The sequence below is a fragment of the Pelodiscus sinensis genome, chromosome 1 (assembly GCF_052426305.1).
Source record: "Pelodiscus sinensis isolate ZL-2025 chromosome 1, ASM5242630v1, whole genome shotgun sequence".
Classification (NCBI taxonomy): domain Eukaryota; kingdom Metazoa; phylum Chordata; order Testudines; family Trionychidae; genus Pelodiscus; species Pelodiscus sinensis.
The window spans coordinates 254,913,583-254,940,305 of record NC_143052.1 but is presented as its reverse complement, the minus strand read 5'-3'; the positions used below and the strand labels follow the sequence as shown (position 1 = coordinate 254,940,305).

Genomic DNA, 26,723 nt, shown 5'->3' with positions numbered 1-26,723 from the left:
GGAGAGACTCTCGGCTGAAGATCCTCCTAATGAGAGGTAGCTCTGCCTGGCACCAGCTGCTGAAGTGGCACTGGCCACCCAGAGCATAATGGCCTCAGTTTGGAGGTACCAAAACATTCTCGCTTGTTTCTGGTGCCACAGTGCACCACAGCCCAACACTGCTCCCAGTCCCTTGTGCTTCAGAAGAAGCAGAGACCTAGCTGGGGCAGGCCTCCATTGAGGCATACAGCGAAGGTGCATCCACAGCACCCAGAACACCAGCTCCTGGTTGGCACCAGTATAGCCCACATTAGGACCCTAGCCTGGATGAGGACCTGGCTGAGGTGGACTGGCCCTCCACACTGGACACGTTTGAGACTACGAGGGAACTCATTGAGTTAACCTATTCCCTGACCTCTCCTTCGGCATGGTGAGAGGGGCAAGACAGTTGGCCCTCCCATGCCAACCAACTGGTACCCAGGTCTTATGAGACTGCACTGCCCTCTTCTCCTGGGGCCGTTACCAGTGCACAGGACCCCAGCACTGCCCTTCATCTCAGCCCCGTCAGTGGACATGCCCCTGGACCACCCAATGCCGCTGCTTCCGCCGGGGCAAACTGGAGTTGATGGCCAGGCATACTGCTTGGTCCTGCTCATGGGCACTGCCCTGGTTGGCCTCAGATTATTCCACTCCAAGGCAGAGTTTTCTCCATGGATGGTACATCCCATTCACGCTCCTGGCACCACTCCTGGCACTGCAGTGTTTCAACTCCTCCTCAGCAGTCATAGCCATCTCAGTGGCAGTCCCCTGTGCAGTGGCCCTTCTGGACCCCTTGGGCTTACCAGCAGGCCCAGGTCCCTCCTGACCAGTTTCCACATAACCAGGCCCTAGGGCACTATCATCGGTGACCTCACTATCCCATGCCCCTCCATCTGTCCATTCTCAAGGACCCCAGTAAGCCATCTCCCAGACCTTTGGGAGATGGGGCGGGGGAGGAGGGCTGGAACCAGCACATATTGTGGGCATGGAGCTGTAAGTTGCCTCCCAAGATCTGGAGCAACACCATCAGCAGGAGGAGCAGGTGTTGAAGGAATCCTCATCCTCTTTCCCTGATGAGGCACTGAAGAGCTCCATTCCATCCATGTCCTTGATGGACTCGAGGTCCCACCAGGATGTCCTCAAGCTCCTTGCACAGAGCTTGGGGATCCAGGCTGAGCGGGTTAGGGATATAAAATTTCGATTTGACTAATCAAGCATCCACTATTTGATTAGTTAGTAAGGGCACTCTGGTTCAAGAAGTTTTTCAGGAGCTGGGTCTGCTCCTGAATGTCCCCAAATCGACCCTAGTGCCTACCCCAGTAATAGTTTGTTGGCGCCAGTCTGGACTTGAGGACGGCCAAGGCCTTCCTTCCCAGATCCTGCTTCCTGGTAACCAGGTCGGCTGTCTGGGACATACTGATGTTCCCGATAACCAGGGCCTGCATGTGCCTTTTGTGCCTAATGGCCACCTGTACCTATGCTATACAGCATACCAGGCTCCACATGCACTGACTGCAGATGTGGCTGGTGCAGACTCACAACCCATCCTTTCATGTGTGGGACAGAGTGGTAACATTTCCGTTTGATATCCCTTGCTCCCTGGACTTGTGGACCCAAGAGGTAGAGGTCTGTACTGGAGTCCCATTCTCCAGTCTGCTACCAACCCTCTGGCTCTTGACGGATGCGTTAGATACCTTGCATCGCATGTCTCTGAGGTGGGGCCCCCCAACCGGTATGTGGTTGAGATCCCGACTTGAGCAAGTTGGTCCTTATCCTGTCCGACAACACGTTGGTGGTCTCGTACATCATTAGACAGACTATGGCCTGCTCTCCTCACCTGTGTCTGGAGGCCCTTCACCTGTGGGATCTCTGCATTAGGGCAGATATCCACCTGATTGCCTCCTATCTTCCAGAACACTCTGGAAGACCGGCTGAGCAGGTCCTTCTCTGGCCACGAGTGGGCCCTTGGGGGATTCAGCCCTAGGCATCTTCCACAGGTGGGAGTTTCCCTGTCTTGACCTGTTCAACATGCACCAGAACCGGAAGTGCTCAGGGTTCTGTTCTCATGAGTCTGGAAAAGGGCTCCCTGGGAGATGTGTTGCTCATTCCCTGGCCCGGGGGTCTGCTGATCCACTGGGTGCTCCTGCGGGTGTGGGAATTCAGGGCCTCCCTGATCCTCATTGCACCCGCATGGCCCAGGCAGCACTCCTAAGCCTGTCGTGTGAAAGTCTGGTCACGCTCCCACTAGTACCTGACTTGATCATGCAGGACTTTGGCAGATTTTGCCACTGGGTCCTGTGGTCCCTGCGCCTCATGCCATGGAGCTTCCACGGCTGACAGTGGTGGAGCTTCAGTTTTCTACCCATGTGCACGAGGTATTGCTGGGGAGCAGGAAACCTTCCACTAGGGCTACTTATCTGGCTAAGTGGAAGCAATTTTATATCTGGTCTACCAAGATGGGGGTGTCTTCTATGGACACCCCAGTCCCCCTGGTCCTGGACTGTCTTCTGAATCTTAGGATACTGGGGTTATCCTCCTTGATTAAGGTTCACCTACCAGTTATTTTCACCTTCCACCCGAGTGGCAGGGGCAGGACCCTCTCTGCGGACCCAACAGTGAACAGATTTTTGAAGGGTCTACACAGGCTTTACCCGCACGTTTGGCAGCCCATCCCCCAGTGGGACCTCAACCTGGTCCTGTCTAAACTCATGGGGCCCCCCCTCCCCACATTCAAATCTCTGGCGATGGGCTGCTGGTGGCCATCATGTCAGCCAGGCATGTGTACAAGCTAAGCGCCCTTCAGACCTCCCCATGTACAGTTTTCTTTAAGATGGTGTCTAACTGCCGAAGGTGGTGTCTAACTTTCATGTGTCACTGGAGACTTTCTTGCCAGTTTTTTTCCCCATGAGTTGGGTAAGGAACAGGCATTGCACACTTTGAACATGGGGAGGGCTTTAGCCTTTTATTTAGAGAGGACAAAGCCCTTCAGTAAGTTACCCCAGCTCTTTGTTGCCATCGCAGAGCAGCTGAAGGATCAGCTAGTCTCAGTGCAAAGGATCTCCTCCTGGATCACGGCCTGCATTAGGGAATGCTACAGGTTGGCAAAAGTTCCAGCCCCTCCCCTTACAGCCCACTTTACTAGAGCACAGGCCTCTGGCAGCTTTTGTGGTCCCACGTACCGATGCTGGACTTCTGCAGGGCTGCCACGTGGCCCTCTGTCCACACCTTCACTAACTATTACATGCTGACACATCAGGCAAGAGAGGATGCTGCCTTGGTTAGGGTTGTCCTCTGCTCAGTGGAAAGTTAGAACCCCTCCCCCCCCCCCCCCCCCCGGTTTCTGATTTGGAATCACCTACATGGAATGGACATGAGCAAGCAGTCGAAAGAATGGTTTCTTACCTCATAACTGTTCTTTGAAATGTGTTGCTCATGTCCATTTCAAATCCCGCCTGCCTCTGCTTCTTTGGACTAGTCGGGAAAGAAGGAACTGAGGGGGTGGAGGGCCAGCAGGGATATATATTGGCCAGTATACCAGCAGCAATCCAGGGGTCTCCCCTGTTGGCCCAATGGGTACTGCTAAGGGAAAAATTTCCAACTACGCATGCATGCTGTGCGCGCGCACCTTCATGGAATGGACATGAGTAACACCTCTCGAACAACAATTACGAGGTAAGTAATTGTTCTTTCCTCCCCCACCCCAAGGTCCCTTGTTATTTGTGTGGCAAGTCGCAGGGACAGCCTAGCCCAACGCCTAAAAACAGGCAAAGAAAATGGACCTCTTCGGCTGAAAGACATATGCTTCTGGTGAGCTGCAGCTCAGGATTGCCAGCCTGCCAGTGCTCCTGAGCTGCTATGCCTATAACACCAGGTTGGCCATGGAGAAATTCAGAGACCTTATGTCTCAAGTCTCACAGTAAGAGTTGAAGGCTCTGTCAGAGGAGGGTAGGGTCACTTCTTGTGTAGCCTTGCAGGTGGCTCTCACTTGACAGATACGGTTGCCTATACTATGACTTCAGGACTGGTTCTATACTGTAGTTCTTGGCTCCAGATCTCCAGTGTTCCCCCTGAACTCCAGGCTACTATCCAGGACCTTCCCTTAGAGGGGGCAGGCTTTTTTCAGAGCAGACCAACAACCGTTTGCATGGTCTAAAGGACTTGAAAGCGACCCTCAAGTCCCTTAGAATCCATGCCCCCCCACAAAGGTGTTCTTGTAACTCCAAGGGCCTGTCACCCCCTCCCCATCAGGAATCCAGACTGGAGTTCACCAGTATTAGGGGTAGGAATTCAGGAAACCGGAATGGCAGACATCGCTCTTGTTCTTCTTCCGACCAGGGGGCAGGACCCTTCACTAAATCCCAGGGTCCATGTCAGGGATTTTTAAGGTACGAGCGAGGAGTACTAGTCATTTCAGCCCTCCCGTTCCTGTACCATTTATCCAATTTCCACCATGCCTGGTGACCACAACAATGGATCGTTGGGTCCTGGACACAGTACAAAATGGATATTCTGTCCCATTTCTCTCCTAGCCTCCTTCCCACCCTCCTTCCCTGTTCCTCTTCAGGGACCGCACTCACGAGCATCTCCTACACAAAGAGGTGCAGCAGCTCCTTGACCTAGCAGCAGTGAAAGTGGTTCCCATGGAGTTCAGGGTCAAGGGGTTTTATTCCTGTTATTTCTTGATTCTCAAAGCCAAGGGAGGTTTATGCCCCATTCTTGTCATCAGGAATCTCAGTGCTTTCATTGCCAAGACAAAGTTCAAAATGGTGATGTTGGCATCTATCATCCCTTTCCTCAATCTGGCAGACTGGTACGCTGCCCTCGATTGAAAAGATGCTTATTTCCATATATTCATCACCCCCGATCACAGATGCTTCTTCCATTTCATGGTGGCCCAGGACCATTACTGATTGACTGTGCTCCTTTTTGGTTTTTCTACAGCCCTCAGGGTTTTCACCAAATACATGGCAATGGTAGCTGCTTTCCTCTAGATGTGCAGAGTTCAGGTCCACCCCTATCTACACGATTGGTTGGTTCGGAAGCTCTCTCCTTCTTAAGTACTGGAGAGCGTATCCCTGATTCAGGGAGTCTTTTTAAATCTGGATCTCGTGAATGAGGCCAAGTCCATCCTGGTCCTTACACAGATGATAGTTTGTCGATGCCCTGCTGGACTCTACAGTAGCCACGGCCTCTTCCAAGGATTCCATCCTGCACCTGCAGGTCTCCCCGTGACCACAGCTAGAAACTGTTTGAAGCTCCTCAGCTTCATTGCAGCATGAACGTATGTAGTGCAGCACACCAGACCCAATATCCACCCTCTACAGCTGTGGCTATTTCGGGTTTGCAGCTTGGCCTTCCAACCAGTGGACATGGTAGTGACAGTTCCAGCAGACATCCTAATCTCCCACGACTGGTGGCTTCAGGAGGATGTGGTTTGTGCTGAGGTCCCATTCTCCTGGCTTCTGCTGTTGCTCTGTCTAGTAACAGCTGTGTCCAAAACCAGATGGGGAGCCCACATTAGGGACCTAAGGATGCAGGGTATGTGGTCCTAGTCGGAGCTATTGCTTCATATAAATCTGAGAGCAGAGTGGTTCACCTTGCTTGTTGGGCAATCCTCCAGCTAAAAACAGGAGTGTCTTGGTCCCACTGGACAATATGGCAACAATGGTTTACATCAACAGACTGGTGCTCATTCCCCTCCCCTGTGTCAGGAAGCCCTTTTTCTCTGGGAGTTCTTTATAGAGTGTGGTATTCACCCGGTGGTCTCAGACCTCCTGGGGGCACAGAACATTGGCTCAGTAGGTCCTTTCAGGTCACAAATGGTGCCTTTGAACAGATGTCACCATTCACATTTTTCAGAGATTTGGGTTTCCCCACGTAGACCTTCTTGCGACCTGCAGAACAGGAAGTGTCCCCGTTTCTGCTCCTTCGTGAACCATGGCTCAGGGTCTCTGGGGAACGCTGTCCTTACTCCCTGGCTTCTCATTCTGCTGTACACATTCCTTCTCTTCCCCCATCCACAAGGTGATACTAAGGGTCAGGAAGTTTAGCACTTCTCTGATCCTGATAGCATTGGCTTGGCAGTGGCAGCACTGATCTATATTCCTTCTAAGCCTCTTGGTAGAGCAGCTGATTACCCAGACCTGATAATGGAGGGCCACTGAAGGCTTTGCCATCTAAATCTGCAGTCCTTGCATCTAATGGCCTGGGGCTCCATGGTTAATGGCACTGGAACATGAGTGCTCGGATGGGTTCAAAGGGTCCTTTTGGGGAGCAGGAAATCCTCTTGTAGAGCTGTGTATCTGAAAGTGATTTTCTATCTGGGCTGCCGGGGGGGCGGGGTGTCCGATGGATGCCCTGTTCAATATCTTCTGGAACTAAGGGTTCAGAGTTTACCTTTGTCCTCGGTCAGTGTACACCTGATGGCTATCTCCATCTTTCATCTGTGCTCTCAGCAGTCCTCAGCCTCACCAGGATCTGAAGAAGTCCTCTGGTGTAACCCTTCTCCAACTCCTCACCTGATGAGGCTATCGTGGGGCCTCCAGTCATCTCCCTGGATGATTCTTAGGCCAACCAGGAATTCCTAAGGAAGGTGGCCTCCAACCTGAATCTTCAGGCAGAGGAACTTGAAGAGCAGTGTTGCTTGTGCAACTCAACTCTGGCGAAGGCTTTCCCTCCACCTGAGCAGGTTCTAAGCTCTCTTGGACATCATGACCCTGCTAGTTGCTTTTCCCATAACTACAGCCAGGAGACAGGGTGGTATTGACCTATGTGGTCAAATTGGTCAAATACCTCAAGCTCAGGAAGCACGCCAGCAACTGCTGGCGTGGGAGTATGTGCCCTCCTGGCACTTCCTTGGGAGGGTGGTGAACATTCTGGCTTTGATCCTCCGCTCTCACCTGATGGAGAAGCCAACACAATATCTGCCTGGAGGCCTGTCCCCTCCCAGGCATGAGGAATTTCTTGGCCAACCAGCTAAGCAGGTCGTTTGCTTCTTCTCACCATGCTTGAGCTCTCCATCCACAGGCCCTTGCCATGCTCTTCTGGAAGTGGAGCAGTCCCTAGGTGGATCTCTCTGCTACAGTACACCATACTAAATGCCACAGCTTCCACTCCAGGAAAAAAAAACAAGCTACACAGGGTCCCTGACACCTTCTCATCCTATGGTTGAGTAGCCTGTTCTGTGTTTTCTCCAATTCTCGTCACCAGGGTCCTGATGAATATCAAGCAGGCCAGTGCCAGGGCAATTCTCATTACACCTGCATGGCTCTTCCATCACTGGTTCACCACTCTGCTTCTTATGTGGCCCTTGCTGCTTTACCCTGACCCAGACTTGTCATCGCTCCACCTCATGGCATAGCTCTGCCATGGCTAAATGTAGAGGAACACTCATGATCGGCAGCTGTTCAGCAGGTCCTCCTGGTAAGCTGCAAGGTTTCCACCAGGCAGAAATGTGGCAAAACAGACTCAGTTTGCTGTGTGGGTTGAGCAGAGAAGCCTCGCCCTGGTGGAGACTCCTATTCAGACCATTCTTGATTTTCTCTACTTAAAGGTGGAAGGCACTCCATCAACTGATGGAAGGACAGTCGGTGTTTTCGCATGATATCATGGCTGGGTGGATTGGTTTTTTTTTTAATCAAGAAAAAATAGATTCAAATTAAACGTGCTACTATTTCACATTTCTTAAACCAATAATGCAAATCTGATCACTAAAACCTGTTAATTTACAATGTAGTACAGCGTTTTACGACATCTAAGGGTATAGGTTTGTAAATTTTCAGATAATTTGATTATTATTTAGGGAAATAGTACATAATACTCTGTCAAGTTGCAGATGCAGCAGCAGTACATTAGGAATGGTAAAAACGAAATCATACATAAACACAATAGCATTCGTATCTTATTAAATTAAATCTTATATTACATAAATAATTGCAGTAGTCTCTTGGGTTGCTGGCTGACAGCTTTCCTTAAACTTGTTAGAGTTAATCAAATTTGAAAATTAACAGACAATGCTCAGAACACTAAATGTATAGTGTCCTTAACTTCTACAACTAGCTCTGTTTCCTCCACTCCCATTGTCATTTTGGTTCATAAACTAAAACAGAAATATGAATTTTCCTGCTTTTTCAGCTCCCAATTGATTTTAGATTTGTACATATGCCATATTTCAGTGAATAACTTTTTAAAGTTATCATCTATACCACATAAACTGTCCATCCAAAGTTCATCATGCAGGGCAGGAGAACTAGAAAATAGTCTTTTAGTCAGTCATGAAACTTTTTCATCAGCCAAAATGCAGAGCTTTCCTTGTGAAAGCTTCCATAGATCGGTACACGCACATCCTAATTCAAATGGCAGGTTTGTTATATATTGTTAGATCTTTCAAATGGATGTTGGCAGCCTTTACTTTACCAAAGTAATTTTTCCCTTTGCAAATTAAAATTCTTCAGAAGAGTTCCATTGTCATTTTTCTATGATGAAAGGGTATTCCTAATTTCCACCCTATGGCTATAGATTAAATGTTACTTTACTATACTGTAACTTCATTGGGCTGTTTTCATTTTGTTTAGTTCCTCAGATGTTAGCAATGATGGTTGACTTGGAAGAAGATGAAGATTGGGCAAATGCAGATGAGCTTGAAGATGATGATTTTGACAGGTATTTAACAAAGCAGTTCTCATTTTTTTAAAGAAGGAACTCTATAGCATACAGGTGACCTGCTGTCTGCAAAATAGGGAGGCAGCTTGTTTGTGTCCTGCACTCCCCCACTCTTCCCGTCCACCTTCAGCAGCAGCACACCTACTTCTACTTTTTATAGATAGTGGAAGTGAAAATAGAAGCCTTGTGGTATAAGTTTGCACCGCAATTAGCAGAAAATAATTTTGAAGTGTAGAATTATATGCAGTCTGGTGTCAAAAGGAAAAGAAGCAGAAGCAGTTTATTCTTGGACAGGAACAATGCTGAAAGAGGGTGAGCATAAATAGTAGCGGGTTTGTTTTTATGTACACTAGCAGATGTACTTGGTATTGCTTGTGTCCTTAACTTTTTTTTTGTTTTTGGCGGGGGGTGGGGAGGTGCACGAGTTAGGGCACAATGTGGAGGGTGCAAGAGTTGGGGCAAGGGCTGAGAGGTGTGGAGAGCTCAGGATTCAGGGTTGGGGGCTCATGGCAGCAGGTGGAGTGCAGAAGAGTGGGCAGAGGGCTTGGGGGCTCTCAGGTCTCCCTGAGGGTGCAGAAGTTTGCAGTTGGGGGGGTGCAAGGGTTGGGGCCAAGAGGGGGGTGGTAACTTAGGTTTCCCCTCTGGGGCATGAAGGTGAGCTGGGGGAACCCTGGCCAACACCAGCATGGGAACCTTACCCAAGACCAGTGGCAGGCAACATAGCCCTTCATCCGGATGGCCACTGTCGTACTGGTGCGGCCACCCTCCTGTGGTCATTCTATCCCTCCCAGCAGCCAGCCCCCTCCCTTTCTGTCCTATTGAAAACAGTCCTGTTCCAAGCACATCCTGTTTTCCTGGCACAAACAAACCCTAAACTTGCTTTAAGTTGGGATAAGAGGAAGCTGCATACCAAAGTTGGTGGTCCTAGCTCTTACCATTTAGGAGTTCTTGAACAAATGGATTCATGGACAGGGGTGGGTGGGTGAGTGTGTGTAATAATAAATGAAAAAATAGCTTTGTATTTAAAATTTCTCGAATTGAGACCCCAGATATAAGCATTTATATCTTTCAGAGTCCAACTTAAATTTTACTACTACTTTGAGTGATGTCTCCATGTGTGCTCCACTATAGGTGTTGGTTCACCCTGGCACCGCAGATCGGAGTTGTGTACAGTAGTAGCCGGTTGGGCCGTGCATGTGCACTAGGTGCCTTGTACTGTTCATGCCTGTTTTGCACGTGCATCCCGACCCCTCCTTAGAGAACTACCACAGAATTTTAACTGCGTCAGTCCTTTTTTCTCTTTTTTTTTACATTTTCAGCCTTTTAAATTTTACTCACTACTACTACTACTACTACTACTACTACTACAGTATCCTTTTTCCTTTCTTTAAAAAAAGAAACAAAATACGTAATATTGTAATCTAATAATAATAATATGACACTGTCAAGCTCCCCAGGCTTCAAGAAATGCAACACATGACGAGAGGCCGTGCCAGCCTCCAGTGGCCACTCCTCATGCGTTCACTGCCTTGGTGGGGGTTATATTCCGCAGAAATGTCCTCACTTGCTGCAGCAAGTGAACAGCCCGGGCTCATAGAGATAGGGCGATGCAGCTCCGCATGCTCCTCTTCAATAAGGCTCTTCAGCCTTTGGCTACTAGGCACTCCACTGCTCGTCCTGAGCTGCCCAGGGCAGAGAAATGGCACACAAGTTCACCAGCGCCCAAGCCAGCTTCAAAGAAGAGACTTCCTCCCCACTAGGTCTTCACCACCATTGACATCGACCCACATTAGCTCTGGTGATAAACCAGGCTCCTCTGGAACCAGGTATAGCCAGCAAGCCAAAACCATGGAACCATAGGACTGCCGTGAAACAATGGCAGCTGTGGCACCAGCACCCTCAGTGCCCAGCAAACAGAAGGATACCAACAAGCCCTTATCAATGGCACCAGCAGCACGGATTTCTCAAAATTGAACCGTCCCTCCCCAAGCCTGGAACTGACTTTTTTGCTGGTACCGCTATTATCATCACTAGTGCTGTGTTCGCTGGCACCCAGGCCAAGTCCGTTGCACTCTCATAATATTTGTTATACGTCCCCAACTAGAACTTCAAGGCAGTTTTCCCTGTCTCCTCCCCTGTCCTCCAGGGACTTGATTCATTCTATTCAATTGCTGGTGCTGTCGGTCCGAAGTGTATCTCATGAATGTTTCAGTGTCTTCTCCTGTACACATTTTTCTCTGGCAAGGTCGCACCATGATAGATACAGACACTCTCGTTCCTATCACTATTTTCCACCTTGGAGGACCAAATGGAGGGTACCCTCCATGCCATTACTGTCACTGGTCCCCATATTGCAGGCATTCCATTTCTTGCCACTACTTGAGTATCCCCCACACACCATCCTCAGGCAACTGCCTCCCTCACAGCAATTGCACACTGGTACCATCTCAGCAAGATGTAGAAGAGGGCCAGATTACAGATGAGGACGTTCAATAGCCAGGCACGTCCCCTATAGACCAACCTTCCTTGTCACCAGACAAGGCAGTCTTACCGGGAGATATTCCCCCCTCGACGACATTAAGCAATTTCAAGAGGGTGGCTTACTATCCAGCAAGTGGTACTCAGAGCTTGCTGGCAAACAGTGTCATTTACTTAATCTTCAACTGACACAAGGCAAAGAGTGCCTCTTATTGATGAAGCCATCATGGAATCATTGATGAAATATGGCAAACACCTTCCCCCCCCCCCCCCCCCAAATAAGCGGGAAAATAACCCTGGTGTGTGATGCCACACAACAATAATCTAAGCTTCCACAAGAACAACCCACAGGATAAAAAATTGAAATGTATGGATATATTTGAAATAAAAGTTTATTCCTTGTCCACGTTATTTCGTATTGCGATTTATGCCGCCCTTCTTTCAAATCACGACTTCAACTATTCCCAGTTAAGTGAGCTGATGGAACATCTTCCAGACAACAAGAGGCCTATAATCAAGTCCATAGTGCAAGAAGGATACATAATGGCCTGCACATTCCTCTAGTTATCATTGGATGTCATGAACACAGCAGTACTGTCTACAGGTACATCAGTTGTTATTCATAGAGCCTCTTGGCTCCAATCTGCTGGGGTTCCTAAAGAGTGTGGAAAAGGTGGAGGACCTACCCTTTGATAAAGAAAAATTGTTTGCTGCCAAAACAGATGAGGTGCTTAATTCCACTCCTGGATCACTCTCTGAACGTTGGGGATGTATATCCCACCAAACAGACGTAAACGATACACACCTTTTCCTCTATCAACGGCAGCGAGACTTCACATATTCAAGAAGTCACAACAGATCCTCTGATTTCTTGGCTTGGAGAGGCTCTGATTGAAGGAAGAGGCAATAAAATAACCATACTTCCGCTCCCTACAATAACAAGCAGCAGGTTTGAAGTCTTGGTCGGGGGCATACATGACCTCTCCCACAACCATCTTCAGAACTGTCCTCCTACTTTCCATCATTGCTTATGCCCTTTTTTATCGTGACCGACCAATGGGTTTTAGAAATAAAATGGTTTACTCCATCCCATTCCTTTTGCTTCCTCTACCCTCCCCAATCCTCTTGTCCCTCTTCAGGGACCCCTCTCACGAGGTCCTTCTGCATCAAGAGGTTTATCATCTCTTAGCCATTGGAGCCGTCGAGAATGCTCAACCTATTCAGAGGCAAGGGATTCTACTCCAGTTACTTCCAATGTGTTTCTCTGTAAAGCACCGATTCAAGATGGTCACGTTAGTAACCATTATTCCAGCACTGGATGAAGGAGGCTGGCTTGCAGCCCTCGACCTGCAAGATGTTTACTTTCATGTGATCATACATCGTTCATAGAAAATGCCTCTGTTTTTATCATTGCATCCGAGCATTTCCAATATCATGTACTACCATTCAACTTATCTTCGACTCCTCATGTTTTTCCCAAGATGCTAGTGGTTGTTGCCGCTTTTCTTCATCCGAGCATGATCATCTCTTCTCCTCTCTTCTTCCCCCCCACCCCCCAATCTTGACGACTGCCTTATAAAAGGGACATCTCTAGAGGAGACCTTCACATATCTACAACAAAAGACCCATTCCAATCCTTAGGTCGTCTTAACGACCAAAAGTCTACTCTGCAGACAACTCAATCCTTAGAATTCATCAGTGCCCACCTAGACTCCATTCAGGCCTGTGCCTGCTTACTAACTCTCAGATTCCAAGCAATTCAGGATCTTGTCACCATATTTACCATTAACCCTTCATTTATGGTCCTTATGTGCTTACAACTACGTCCCAGCGAAACATTGTGGTCCACAGAATTTTCTTGTCTCCTTCCAAGATCCTTGCCTCCCTCAAGTGGTGGACCAGTCCCACCAACTACTGTCAGGGGTACCTTTCCAACGCACTCAACCATCTGCAGAGATCACAACCAATGCTTCAGACACAGATTGGGGAACCCACCTAGACAGTTTTTCTGCCCAAGGCCGCTGGTCCAAACATGAGAACTTTACACATAAGCATTCTGGTGCTCAGGGTAGTCTTCAATGCCTGCAAACGCCTTCAAACATGAATAGCAAATCGTACGGTCAGAATTTTTACAGACAAATGTTTTAACAATGTATTACATCAATTGTCAAGGTGGAGCTTGATGCCCTTCATTGTGTGCTGAAGCAGTCTGCCTTTGGAACTAGTGTGATTTGTTGGCAACACACCAACGGCGGCGTACCTGCCTGGCATCCACAACCTTACTGCAGACTTACTGAGCAGACAGTTCAATATGGACAACAAGTGGCAGATCAGTCCCCATATCATCAGATCTGTCTTCCATATGTAGAGATTCCCTCAAGTCAACTGGTTTGCTACCCGCAGAACACAGTATATCACAACTACTGTTCCAGAGTGGACATAATACGGGAATCTTTCGGAGATGCTTTCCTCGTCTCTTGGAAGACCAGCCTCCTCTATGCCTTTTTCCCCCAATTCTACTCATCTCGAGAACCCTCGACAAGGTCAGGAGGGACTATGCCTAGGTAATCCTCCTAGCTCCCTCGTGGCCTAGGCAGATGTGGTATCCCTTTCTGTTTTTAAGGTCTCTTTGATGCTTTCTGCCCCCTCCCCTCAATCCAATTGCTCATTGTTCAGATCTCTTGATTCAACACAGGGGTGGCCTTCTGCATCCCAACTCTCAAAGCCTGCACTTGACATTCTGGCTCCTCGCTGGTTTCAAATCCCAAAATGTGATGTTCCGATAGAGTAAAGAGAGTCCTTCTCCATAGCAGATGTGCTACCCACCCACACCACCTACTTTCATACATGGAAGAGATTTTCCGCATGTTGCACACAAAAGCAGGTAGACCTATATGAGGTTCCACTTCCTCTCATTTTAGACTGTGTTCAACCTCAAACAATCCAACTTGTCCCTCTCCTCTTTCAGGGTGCACTTAGCCGCTATTAATGCATTCAGTCCACCACTCCAGGGACACTCCTATTTTTGCTTATCCTGTAACTAGATGATTTTTTGGAGGTCCTCCATAACCTATGCCCACCATAGAGACCTCTGCCACCTTCATGGAATCTTGAACAAGTCCTTGACATGTTGACCAGACTTCCATTCGAACCTCTGGCTACTTGCCCTCTTCACATTGACAGCCAACGGGGTGTTCCTTCTTGCAATAACATCCACATGTAGAGTTAGCAATCTCACCACCCTTACTGTGGCTCCTCTACACACAGTTTTTACTCAAGACTTCATAATTTTACATACTCACCCATCCTTCCTGCCGAAGGTCTCATCGGACTTCTGTGTCAATGATTGTTCTCCAGATGTTTTACCCTAAACTGCACTCGTCTTCAAAGGATGCCCTGTTCCATACTTCAGATGTTTGAAGGGCTTTTGCCTATTACATTGACCGCACCAGAGGCTTCCGCACTTCACAACAATTATTCATCTCAACCAATTTAAGGGCAAGCCACTTTCCTCACAACGTATATCCAAAACTATTGTAGCCTGCATCTGACGTTACACTTTATGAAGCTCACAGCTTCACTGAGTGCTCATTCCACAAGAGTAGTCTCTACCTCCCCAGCCTTCCTATGAGGTGTCTCTGTTGGGGACATCTGCTGAACTGCCACATGATCTTCAGACAATACTTTTATGAAACACTATGCGATTCTTAAAAACCTCACTAATGATTCCTCAGTAGCTACAGCAGTATTGTGTACTGTCAGCACCAGGTGACGCCGAGGCCCACCATCCGCTTGTAACTCACAACTGCTACAGAGTCACCTACAGTGGAGTACCCATGGGGACCACTCAAAGAAGAAAAGGAAGTTACTCACCTTGTGCAGTAACGATGGTTCTTCAAGATGTGTGTCCCTGTGGGTGCTCCATTACCCGCCCTCCTCCTCTCTTTCTTTGTAGGTGTTTTTCTATTTTTCTCTCTCTCTCTAGATACTCAGGCGTACATGAGAAACTGAGGAGGTTTTGGGCCATGCACACGAAACAGGCGCGAATGGCACAAGGCACCTAGTACACATGCACAGCCCAACTGGCTACTGCTGTGCAAAACTAGAATCTGCGGCGCCAGGGCAATCCCACACCGACGGTGGAACACCCATAACACACATCTCAAAGAACCGTCGTAACTGCACAAGGTGAGTAACTACTTTTTGCTTGCAGGGATCTTTCAGACATGACAGACGTATTGAGGGGATAAACTTTTCGAAAGAACTGTTGGACCTATTGACTTTTTACATGATTTTGAATTAATTATGAACTTTTTTTAAACACTAACTTTAGCAATGCAGTTGCTGGTGAGAGTGCGTTGGACAGAATGGCATGCGGCCTTGGAGGGAAACTTGTTCTACCTATGATTAAAGAACATATTATGCAAATGCTCCAGAATCGTAAGTATCTTGATGTATTGTTTTAGAGTCATGGATAATATGACTTTTGTAAAGGCCTGTTCAGCTACATAGTACTTTGTGTTAATAATTCTTTAAAATTATTAATAGGTGCATATAAAGCTCTATAGATATTGTATATAGACTTAGCGACGAGGAGTCCTGTGGCACCTTGTAGACTAACTGAAGTGTAGGAGCATAAGCTTTCGTGGGCAAAGACCCACTTCGTCAGATGCATGTAGTAGAAATTTCCAGAGGCAGGAATAAATATGCAGGCCAGGATCAGGCTGGAGATGACGAGGTGGATCCAATCAAGGAGGATGAGGCCCACTTCTAGCAGCTGATCTGGAGGTGTAACTTATTCTTTAGCAGAAGTGGAATTTCAAACATTTATCTACAGTGGGATGAACTTTGTTCCACTTTCCATGGTCTAGCACAGTGTTTCTCAAACTGCTCCGCGAGACATCTCCAGGGTCTCTGCGAGACATCTCCAGGGGCTCCACGAGGTTGACAAACTGGAAACGTCGATAGGTACAACACATACAATCAGTGGACCACTAGGGCTCTGCATAAGTTTTTATGCATGTAAAGGGCTTCAGGGCCCAAAAAGTTTGAGAACCACTGGTCTAGCATATTAAAAGTACTGAAGTAAATTTTCCCTTTAAAACTTCGGACTTTCTCTGGATTGAGTCATAAATTAGAGTACATGAAAGAATTTTGATTTAGATAAACATCAGTTTTAGAACTATATACACTGTATAGGAGTAGTGTGCAATTTTCAATTATTTCAGCAAACATTGAGGGTTACTTACAAGTACAAGTGGAATTAGTTTGACAAGATAAATGTGCTACACATTGTCGTAATTGGTAAATAACACTTCTGACATTTCTCTGCACACTGCACCAAGGATTATTGAAACTAGCCTCCAGATTAGAGTTCAGGCAGCTTGCCAAAACATTGAGGCCATATAAACTGGCTTCTTCAATGTTGAAACTTTTTACAGGACTCCAGTCTGAAGGTGTCTCAATCCTACCTCTTCTCATAACTACTAAATTAATACTAGGAATATAAAATCCCGTTTAATTAGTTAACTAGTTAAATGTTAAATAAACCGATTAAACAGCGCAGGCAGTGGGGGTGCTCTAGACCCAACCGGATAACCATTAACATCCTTAATTGACACTTCTGGGGTTTTTTATACATTAAGGTGCAGAGCTAATACATAGATTCTTTCTTATCTATCTGGAATGCACAGACTGAAATACTGTAGTAACCATTAAGGTAGACTGGTTGTGTTTTGCCATACTAAGAAGCCACCTTAGTGGTATGGATCCTTCATACACACTGGCCAGACATCTATCTTCTCTTTTCTAAGTATCCATAATGTATGTTTGTGCAACAGGATGGCTTATTCAATCATACTCTGCCTATTTGCCTTTATTGCACCTTACAGAGCATAATGAATTTGATCTGGACAGCCAGGCGTATAGGTGGAAGAAGTCTCAGACCTCTGGGTATCCTCTCCTACTTTAATAAAATTAACACCAGTCAGAACACATCCAAAAACGATTCTTGGTTTTTCCATCAAAATAAAACTTTTTTAGTAGGTAACACTGCACATGAAGGAACACAGCCAACAAAGCCAGTTCAAGTATAGACTTGATTGTGATCTAGGTCATAAACTGTAGCATTCTTCTTGTGCTGTATAATTTCTGAAATTAGTTATTCATTGTAGAAAACTACTTGAATAATTTGGAAACTGTTTTATCCTTTGGTGTTGAGTACTTAAGAACTGGCAGGTGTCTAGAGCGTGTATGTAGCCTCTTGGAGATTGGGGGCTGAGTCGCAGAATGAATGTTTCTAACTCACATGGGATATGCTAATCTATATGTCCTGATTCTTCTAGTGAGCAGAGATGCTGTAGTCTGGGTTGAGCAATAGTGACAGATGAGATTTATGCTCTGCTAGAAACCAGACTGTTATATTTGGTGAAGTAGTATTGGTAGAAGGAGAGGGCTCTTATTTGCAGGCAGAGAATAGGAGACAGAGGCTTTCTGATGTAAACTTCAGAAACAATATATGATTTAATCAACTGTTAAAGGATGAATTACAATTTGTTTTTCAGAGGTAAAATTCCAGTAACCATTGTCGTCTTTGCCCCCTCTCCAAAAAACCTTCATTACATAGGGGAAAACTTAGTCTTTAATTTAAGGGGGAGATGCCAGAATGTATCCCATCAGGTTTAGGCTTTATCCCTCCTGACATCACTAAATGCATGCCAGTTATGCATATTTGTAGTAGCAAGTTGAAAGGAAGAGGCACAATGTGATCTTAATGAATTGGGGGGGAAGCAGTGAATTTGAACAGCAGCAAAAATAGAAGCACTGTGGCTGCAGTTTTCCAGCATCTGCTATTATAACTGAAACTTTCTAACGTAGCTGTCAAATCCTGAAAGCCTTTCACTTACGTGAAGCAAGCTGCAGCTATGATCCCAATACAGAGTGGTGGTTTATTGCAGGACTTAGAAATTTTTATTAGTTATGACTGTTTAGGGCAATCCTGGATGGTAGGTTGCAGTTACTGTATTTACATTATCCTTTAGATTTGTAGTACAGAAGAAAAATCAGCCATCTAGGCTGCTGGGGTTTATGGAATAGTGGGAATAGATAATGCTCTTAGCCTCAGTGTCTGACTTGAGCACAGTAGCTTAAAGCCAGGTGCTGAAGTAATTAAACATTTCTTACTTGACAAACTTATTTGGGTTGGGAGAGCCAGAGGCAGCTCTTAACTCCAGATGTTTAGTACTGTAGAGATTATGGTACACTACAGCTAGTAGCAAAAATGGACATTGTACTGTTCCAAACCATCTCACAGTTCAGTGGATGTGACTGAATAGCTTTTACCACCCCTATCCCAAATACTACAGTGCCTTAAGTTATGGCATTGGAGACTTGTTATTACTAATTCAGAGTTCTTGGCTTTTGATGTGGGGAGGAATATTCTGTCTACTTTCTTTCCTACAGCAAAGCAGAAAAGAGTAGGATATTTGACAGATTAAATTGTTTCTTCTCTGGTCTGTTTTTATTTTCAAACCTTCTAGTACAGGAAAGAATATTGTGGACAAAAGAGTATTGGATTATAGCTGAGCTATTTGCATATCCTGTACTCTAAAGCTGTGGTCATCAACCAGTAGATCGTGATCTACCCGGTAGATCTCAGGGGCTCTAAGAGTAGCTCTTGAGCCCTCTCTGAACTGCGCGCCTGTGCAATTCTGTCAGCCGACGGTCAGGGCAGTGAGTCCCTTATGACCGGCTGAAGTTCTTTTAAATTGTGCTTGGTTCTGTTACAGCAACTGAAGGAGTCAAGTTAAAGCTTAAACAGTTACTATTTTATTGTTACAGGGTAAACTTAGTTGTTAAATGCTACTACTGTGTTACAGATAACACAGACACTACAAAGGACAGGACAGAAATTACACTAATAAGTCACTTACAGGTACCATGAAACCTTTTTGGTTCTCTGAGCTCTTATTAAATGCATGCAAAATAGACACATAGCAGGTATATTCTCACCCCTGCGTTCCAGACTTGGCGTGGCCAGCGTCTTTCTCTCAATCCCTCGGGAAGAAGTAGGGCGAGGTTGGGCGTCCCACAGACCTCGGGAGACAATCAATACCTGCCAGCAGGTATAGATGATTGGAGCTCAAATGGGGTGGGCTGCTGAACCTCTTTTATACCCCTTGGGTCATGTAGGCTTCTTCCTGGGCTCAAGTGGCCAATTAGGAAAAATGGCTTTGAATGCCAAGTTTCCCACGAAGGGTGCAAAGCATAATTTACACCTGGGAAAAATGCAGACAATGGGCACCTCTGGTATGTGATGGGCGAAGATTCCTCTCTGGGACAGTGCAGGCGTGTCAATTACTGGTACTAGCCATCAGGGCGACGGGAGGCCCCGGGTCGTCAGCTAGCCCATTTACTGTCTGGTTTCTGTTTATGGTAGAGTCAGGGACAGGCAGCAAACCTGTGTTCCCAGGGCATCAAAGGCTGACTGCCTTTCTCTTGCTCTCTGGGGGAGGGAAAAACAAGATGGGGCTCATGGAAAAACAAGATGGGGTTTTGTGTCTGGCTACAAGTACATTTACATTAGAGTTCCTCATTTGAGGAGCAGCTGCTCACCGAGCAACAACACAGGTGATAGCTGTGAGGAATGGTGAGAGCTGGGAGGTCGGGAGGGCTGAAACACCCCAGCCAGCTGACTGTGGCTTTCAGCTGAAAGAGGCTGTCCCTAGCTCCAACTGATCAGTGGCTTCTCCTCTGCACCTGCCCACATGGAGCTTGGTGCACCCTGGCTGAGCACCATGGCCAGCTTGCCGGGCAGCCACTTCTCTTCCCTGCAGCCCGGCTGCCCTGCGCTCAGCCCAGGGAGGCTGCATCTAGCTCCAGCTGTGCTGGAGCAAGCTTCCCAGGCTGAGCGCAGGATCACAGATGCCCATCTGATGGACTGTATAGGACTAGCAATCTCAGACTACAACCCAGACTTCAAGACACTGGCAGATACTGTTCAGTTACAGGTGTCACACGGAGACTTTGTTATTGGAAGAAAAAATATACAATTATCAATACTTGATTTTTAGATTTACAAAATAGCAGAGAACAAAATGTATAATTGTAAATGCTTCATTTGACATTTAAATAGCATGAATTAAAAACAGACCATTTATTTCATAACTATAAACATGTGATTTAATTTTATATATTGCATAATTTAAAAATAAACCATTTAACAGTGTATAAGGGCTGGTGATAGCAAGTGATGGACAGGAGTATAGAGAGGGCAGGGCTTCAGGAAGGGGTGGGGCGGTAGATCATCTTCTATTCTGAGACTTAAAAAGTGATCTTGGGTGTAAAAAGGTTGGAGACCACTACTCTAAAGGAAAGCTGTTAAGTGGAGAGAGGGAGGTCAGATGTCAGGCTAATAGGCAAAACCGTTTTTTAAAAGAGCAAATTTAAATTCTTTAATCCACATTTAACTGAAGGCTACACGTACATACGTGTGTGGGGCGGGGGGGGGGACATCTTTGGAACAATGTATTAGGAAGCTTGAATAAGGTACATGACAACATTAGAAAGTTGACGTGTAGGAGGCAAGGGAGAGATTCTTTGTCTTTAAATTGACAAAGAATCTTACCTAAATATTATTTTCACCAAACACCAAAGAAGTTAGGCACACACAAGAGTATGGAAATTGCTGGTAGCAAAACGGAAGATGGCTTTTCCTGAAATCTTCCTAGTTTTCCTTTTATTTAAGTAGGCTATTTCCAGACAACATTAATAAAACATCAACAGCTTAGTATTTCTGCCTTCGGGTTTGGGCAGAAATGTTTGTCCTCCATAAAAGGATGTCTGCTTATATGCAAGGGCAGGGAGGGAGCAGTTTTGACAGATACATGGATTAAGTGTCTTCTACCAGGGTGGAAGATGGGGCTGGGGCTGGTGGGGATTGGGTGAGGCAGAGAGCAGGGGCTGGCACATTCTGGCTTGGAGGGGGGGGGGGGGGTTAGTGGAAAGCCAGGGATAGCGCGGCCTCAGCCAGAAGGGAAGGAGAGCCGGGGCTGGCATGGCCTTGGCCTTCTCTGTTGGTGGGGGAATGGAGAGAGCTGGGGCTGGTGTGACCAATGGGGGCGGGGAGGCAGGCTGGGGCTGCCTATACCCCCAGAGAGAAGTGGGTTGGCAAGTGTAGCGAGCCCCCTGCTCAAACTTTAAAATGAGACTTTCTGAATTTCTTTCCTTATTTTTATTTTCCAAAGTGGGTACCTTATTTTCCATATGTCTTCTTACACAGCTGATTGGAAATACAGGCATGCTGGTTTGATGGCTCTGTCAGCTATTGGAGAAGGTTGTCATCAACAGATGGAGGGAATTCTAAATGAGATAGTTAACTTCGTTTTACTTTTCCTCCAGGATCCTGTAAGTTTTTAATGTAGTTAATTGATCAAAATTTGTCATAACTTCTGCTTTTATAAACACTCACTATTTGGGGGAATATTATTTCAGCATCCAAGAGTGAGATATGCAGCCTGTAATGCAGTTGGACAAATGGCTACAGACTTTGCCCCTGGTTTCCAAAAGAAATTTCATGAGAAGGCAAGTAACGGACAAGCCAAGATACATTTTTGTTCCGTTTGGAAACTTCTTTGAATATGAACTGTTCTGTTGTAGGTAATTGCAGCTCTTCTGCAGACCATGGAAGATCAAGGCAACCAGCGTGTCCAAGCTCATGCAGCTGCTGCACTCATTAACTTTACAGAAGATTGTCCAAAATCATTGCTTATTCCGTATCTGGATAATCTAGTGAAACATCTTCATTCCACCATGGTGATTAAATTGCAGGAGGTATAATAATGATTTTTCAGATGTCTTTTATTGCTTTGCTAAAGTCTTCTGTCAAGTTTGCAAATCCCATTTAATTACTGTAGGATAATATTTTAATTTTAAAACAACTGAAATGAATTGCACATTCAGTACCCATCAGTATAAAAAACTCTACATTTTAAATAGTAATATGTAGATTCTGACATTATTTTTCAGAATTCTAATTTGCATAACAGCCAAATGTGGGAATGAGACACTATTTTCAATTGAATTTCTAGTGGTGTACATGTTAGGCACAAAAACAAATCTTTATTTTTTTTTTTCTTCCAAAGTTAATACAGAAAGGCACTAAACTGGTTTTAGAACAAGTTGTGACTTCTATTGCATCAGTTGCGGATACAGCAGAGGAAAAATTTGTTCCCTACTATGATTTATTTATGCCCTCTCTGAAACACATTGTTGAAAACGCTGTACAGAAGGAACTTAGACTTTTAAGAGGAAAAACTATTGAATGCATCAGCCTAATTGGCCTTGCTGTTGGTAAGGATAAGGTAAGTCTTTAAGACACACAAACTGTTAATTGCCAAGTCAAAAGAATATATTTTTGAAGGCTTTCTGAATAATAGTATGCTGTATTCCCTTCACTGATTGCTCAGCCTTTAGATTTGTTGCTGTCCTTCATACTTCCTAAATTCTTTTAACTGGGGTGGTGAATAAATATTTCATCTGGCTTCATTTGAATGGTTTTTGTTCTGTGCCTCATGTTGGTCTTCTATTCTGTATTTCCAAGATTACTGCCTTGAAATTTAGTTTTTGCTAAATTTCAGTAATATGATATATTCTCCATTATGTTAGACCTTGTTTCCTCTGGATGGGCAGCTTTGTCTGAAATGGCCTGATATGTGGTTGAAACTTTTCCTGTTACATAAATTCAGGGTTCTAAAAGGAAGATAACAAAGAAGGCTTTGTAACCTTCAGAAGAGAGAGCAAATCACATTTTCTCTTCCTGTTCCCAGGCCTGTATTAAATATCTCACTTTAAAATTTTGTTGTATGAAACTTAGATTGTTGGGCTTTTTAAGCAAGTATTTGAAAATATTGACTTGAGTTTCTATGGGCTTCTCGTAGAGCCACCAGAAAAGGTTTGCCATTTGCTATGATTCTTTGAATGTTTGTTGTTCTTTATGTAAGATCCCAGGTGACTCAGCAGTGTAGTTGTGGCATGGAATTATGGGGGAAAGGGAGGGGAAGGCGTGTAGGATATTATGCAGTATGCTTCCATTTAGCTGAGTGACCTAAGGGGCAGTTGAAATTATCTGGGCATTTGGATAAATGGAAGTGCTGTTAAAAGGGCTGTCTAGGGGGCATTGGATTTAAACAACAGGATTTTCAGAACTGCAATTATACTGTATTCTTGGACACAGGAGGATAATATGGGGAAAGGGTGAGAACACACACATGATGTAGTCATGTTACTTAAACTACACTACTAAAAGTTATTCATATAGTATGGTGATGACTCATTGTAAGGTTAGAATGTGCTGTAGAACGTATGTATGTTTCTGTACTGCAGATGTCTGACACAGTTCAGAATGTTTACTAGGTAGTGCTACTAGCTTCTGATTCCAGGGAGAAATCCAGAATCAATAGGAAAAACACTCCTGGAAAGTTTGAATCCCTGTGTCTTTCTATACAAATGCTAAGAATTAGAATTATAAGTTCTTTTTACCTTAGTTCTGAATCCACTTTTTTTGCAGATGGGGGATAATATTTATGCCCCTTTATGAAGTGAAGTTCAGATTTATTTGTCTTAGGCAGGGGCAGGCAAAATAGGATCTATGGGCTGGATCAGGCCTGCCAAGCCTTTGGATCCAGATCACAGCCCACCAGGACCCTTAGGCAGGCTCCCTGCTTGCTGCAGCCTCAGGCCATTGAAAGCAGTTGGCTGGTGAGTCCATGTTCCTCTAGGCACTGCATGCCCCTCGTGGGGGAGTTGGCACACTGCCAAATCTCCCACCTCTCCCCGTCTCTCTGGGTGCACAGCACCTCGAGGCACATCATCCCAGCAGCCAGATGCTTGAGGCTACAGCAGTCAGGGAGCCTGCCTAAGGATCCCGCTAGGCTGGCTGGGAGCTGTCCTAAGTAAGTGCCTCCTGGACAGAGCTAGCATCTAGCACCAATCCCCTGCCCCAGGTCACAAAGTCCTCCTTGACCCAAACTCTCTGACTCCACACCCTTTCCTGTGCCCCAATTGCCCATCCTGAGCTCTCAACTGCTGTCTTAGACTCCAAACCCCCTCCCTAGAGAATTGTGGCCCTTAACCATTTATCCATCAAAAATTATTGCCCATCCCTGGTCTAAGGCCATATAGTGATTTGGAATAGAACTTGAGTCTCCTGCCTCCCAATCCAGTGTGCTTTCTGCAAATGCTTTTTCCTTCTAGTTTCAACTTAAAGCAATACACTTTCAACCATTTTGCACCACATACGCAGTGTTGTGGGCCACATCACACAGTATACTACCTGTAGATCTAATTTTAAAAATGATTAGTATTTATTGTCAGCAAGACAATTCAAATTGATATATAGTAAAAGCTCTGTGATCAGGCATATTGGTGGAATTGGAGAGATATTGGTTAACAGAATATTCTGGTTAACTGAGAATTACACTTTACCAATGGCATACCAATTTTTAAAGAATTATAATACAGTAAAATGAATACATAAAAGAGCACAAAGGCACTCACCAATCCAATAGTAGTATTGCACCTGCACTTAGAAATTTTTACCTGTACAGAGCTATACAGTAGGCTATTTTATGACACTACACATCACTAGGGGAAGTACATGACATACACGTAGATCACTAAAAATACACAACATTAAAACTATACTGAACAAACTTTAATCTGATTCAGAAGGCACTTCAGAATCTTGCTGTTCCTCAGGGTCAGCATATCAACATTGATTATCATTGTAGATGTAGAGGTGCAGGAGAGTGGGCTGAATCTCTAACGACCCTATAACACCCTGGAAATTGCTTTTTTTAAATCCCGGATTTCAACTTGCTTGTTTGTTTTTCTACCTCTTTTGCATAACATGCTGTGCAATATTCTAGTCCTGGTTACGTAGATTGAAGATTTGTGTTGGGACATATCAGAATTGCCAGTGAATTGAGCTTTCTGGTTAATTGAGTGCCAAATAACAGAGCTCTTACTATAATACTTTTCATTTGAACAATGGCAATATGAACCAAGAGCATTTTAAATTGGCAGAATAAGTCAAAACAATTTTTTAAAATTAATGAATTTACTGTAAGGATGACAATCCATAGAGTATTGCCACCTTGACTTCTGTGCTGAGCTCTTGTAGAGCCTCCATACAAAAATGGGGAATCTTTCCTGGTACAAGGGCCCCGTTAGCCAGGGACTGTTCTCTTTCCCTCCTTTTCTCCTCTCCCCACTCCCCAAACTGGAACATGTGACTGCCTAGGAAGGACAGGGTTCCCTTTGAAGAGCATGCTGGTCCTACCCAGGGATTGCCTCCTTGCACTCGCTCCCCCAGAAGTAGTGTCTGCTTCCCAGCACTCACCCTCTCATCTAGGCACTGCATCCCAATATTTAGTGCCCAGTCCACCTACCTAAAGTTTATCAACTATGCACTGTTGCAACCCCCCTCTGCAGCAGTAGGCCCCGTACTCTCCTCCCTATGCCCAGTGGTCTCCTATCTCAGCTCCCACAACCATACTGCCTACCCTGTCCACCTGTTGCTGCAATCCCAGTTCTGCAGATCTTGTTCCAGAGAGTCACTAGACTCACAATTCTGCAGTGATGGGTATTGAGTAGCCTAGGCTCCTGCTGATGCTGTTGAGCCCAAATTAAACCCTGCTGTAGCAGGTAGAGGGCTGGTGCTGCGAGGCCTAACATGTACACCCCTGCTGACTCTGCAATTAGGGCAAGTACCCCTCTTGCCCCATCCTAGTTACGGCCCTGAGGATGTCATCTGGACTGTAGTTGTGTGTTGATTGGGCCACAGTTGAGAATCACTGTGTTGGAGCATGACCATAGCTAAAGATACGTCTTCAGTGTAAAATTACTCAAAAGAATATTGCTATTTCCTACTAATGTAGAAATTTTTGCTTTTAAGTTGAATTCTTCTAAAAAACACCGAATAGCTTATGTGCCTCTATTTGACATAAGCACTGTTTGATACGAAATTTTACTATATCAGTATATGTATTTTATTTCTAGTTTATGCAGGATGCATCAGATGTTATGCAACTATTGCTGAAAACACAGACAGACTTCAGTGATTTGGAGGATGATGACCCTCAGGTATGTCAGAAGATGTTTATAGCAAGTGTCTGGTGCTTAATATTTAGTGTTCTTTATCCTCCTGCTTTTAGCATAGAAGTCTGTAATTTCTTAAAAAATTCGCTGTACAAGGTAGAATAAAATTTAGCTGTATTGTGCTGCATTTTTTCAGTAACAGGATTAATACTAAAGTTGTCAGAAAGCAGATGTCCTCTGAGTAGGAGAAGATGTAATAAATTTTCATATTTTATTTGCTGTACAAATAGGTTGATGTACAAGTTACATCCTGAGCTTCCAGCCTAGGATGTGTTGCATCTGTGCCTCTTCCCAAAAATATAGAGGCAGCTCAGAATTCTCCATCAGGCTCTGGTCTTAATTTCCCTTTCATCCTTGTACCAGTTTTGGCTTAGTTTCACAGCTGCTAATTCTAGCAGGGACCATCATGT

The 26,723-nt window shown here is 45.4% G+C and overlaps 1 protein-coding gene across 2 annotated transcripts in view; it reads left to right on the top strand.

The window, feature by feature from the left end:
* The window catches only part of IPO5 (importin 5), a 126,801-nt gene that overhangs the window by 27,629 nt on the left and 72,449 nt on the right, over positions 1-26,723 (top strand). For both annotated transcript variants that reach the window (XM_075918783.2, XM_006119706.5), the window contains exons 9-15: positions 8,592-8,679; positions 15,491-15,597; positions 21,437-21,561; positions 21,649-21,738; positions 21,814-21,987; positions 22,299-22,517; positions 26,215-26,298. In XM_075918783.2, coding sequence (XP_075774898.2) covers positions 8,592-8,679; positions 15,491-15,597; positions 21,437-21,561; positions 21,649-21,738; positions 21,814-21,987; positions 22,299-22,517; positions 26,215-26,298 — 887 coding nt within the window. The remainder of the gene's footprint in view (positions 1-8,591; positions 8,680-15,490; positions 15,598-21,436; positions 21,562-21,648; positions 21,739-21,813; positions 21,988-22,298; positions 22,518-26,214; positions 26,299-26,723) is intronic.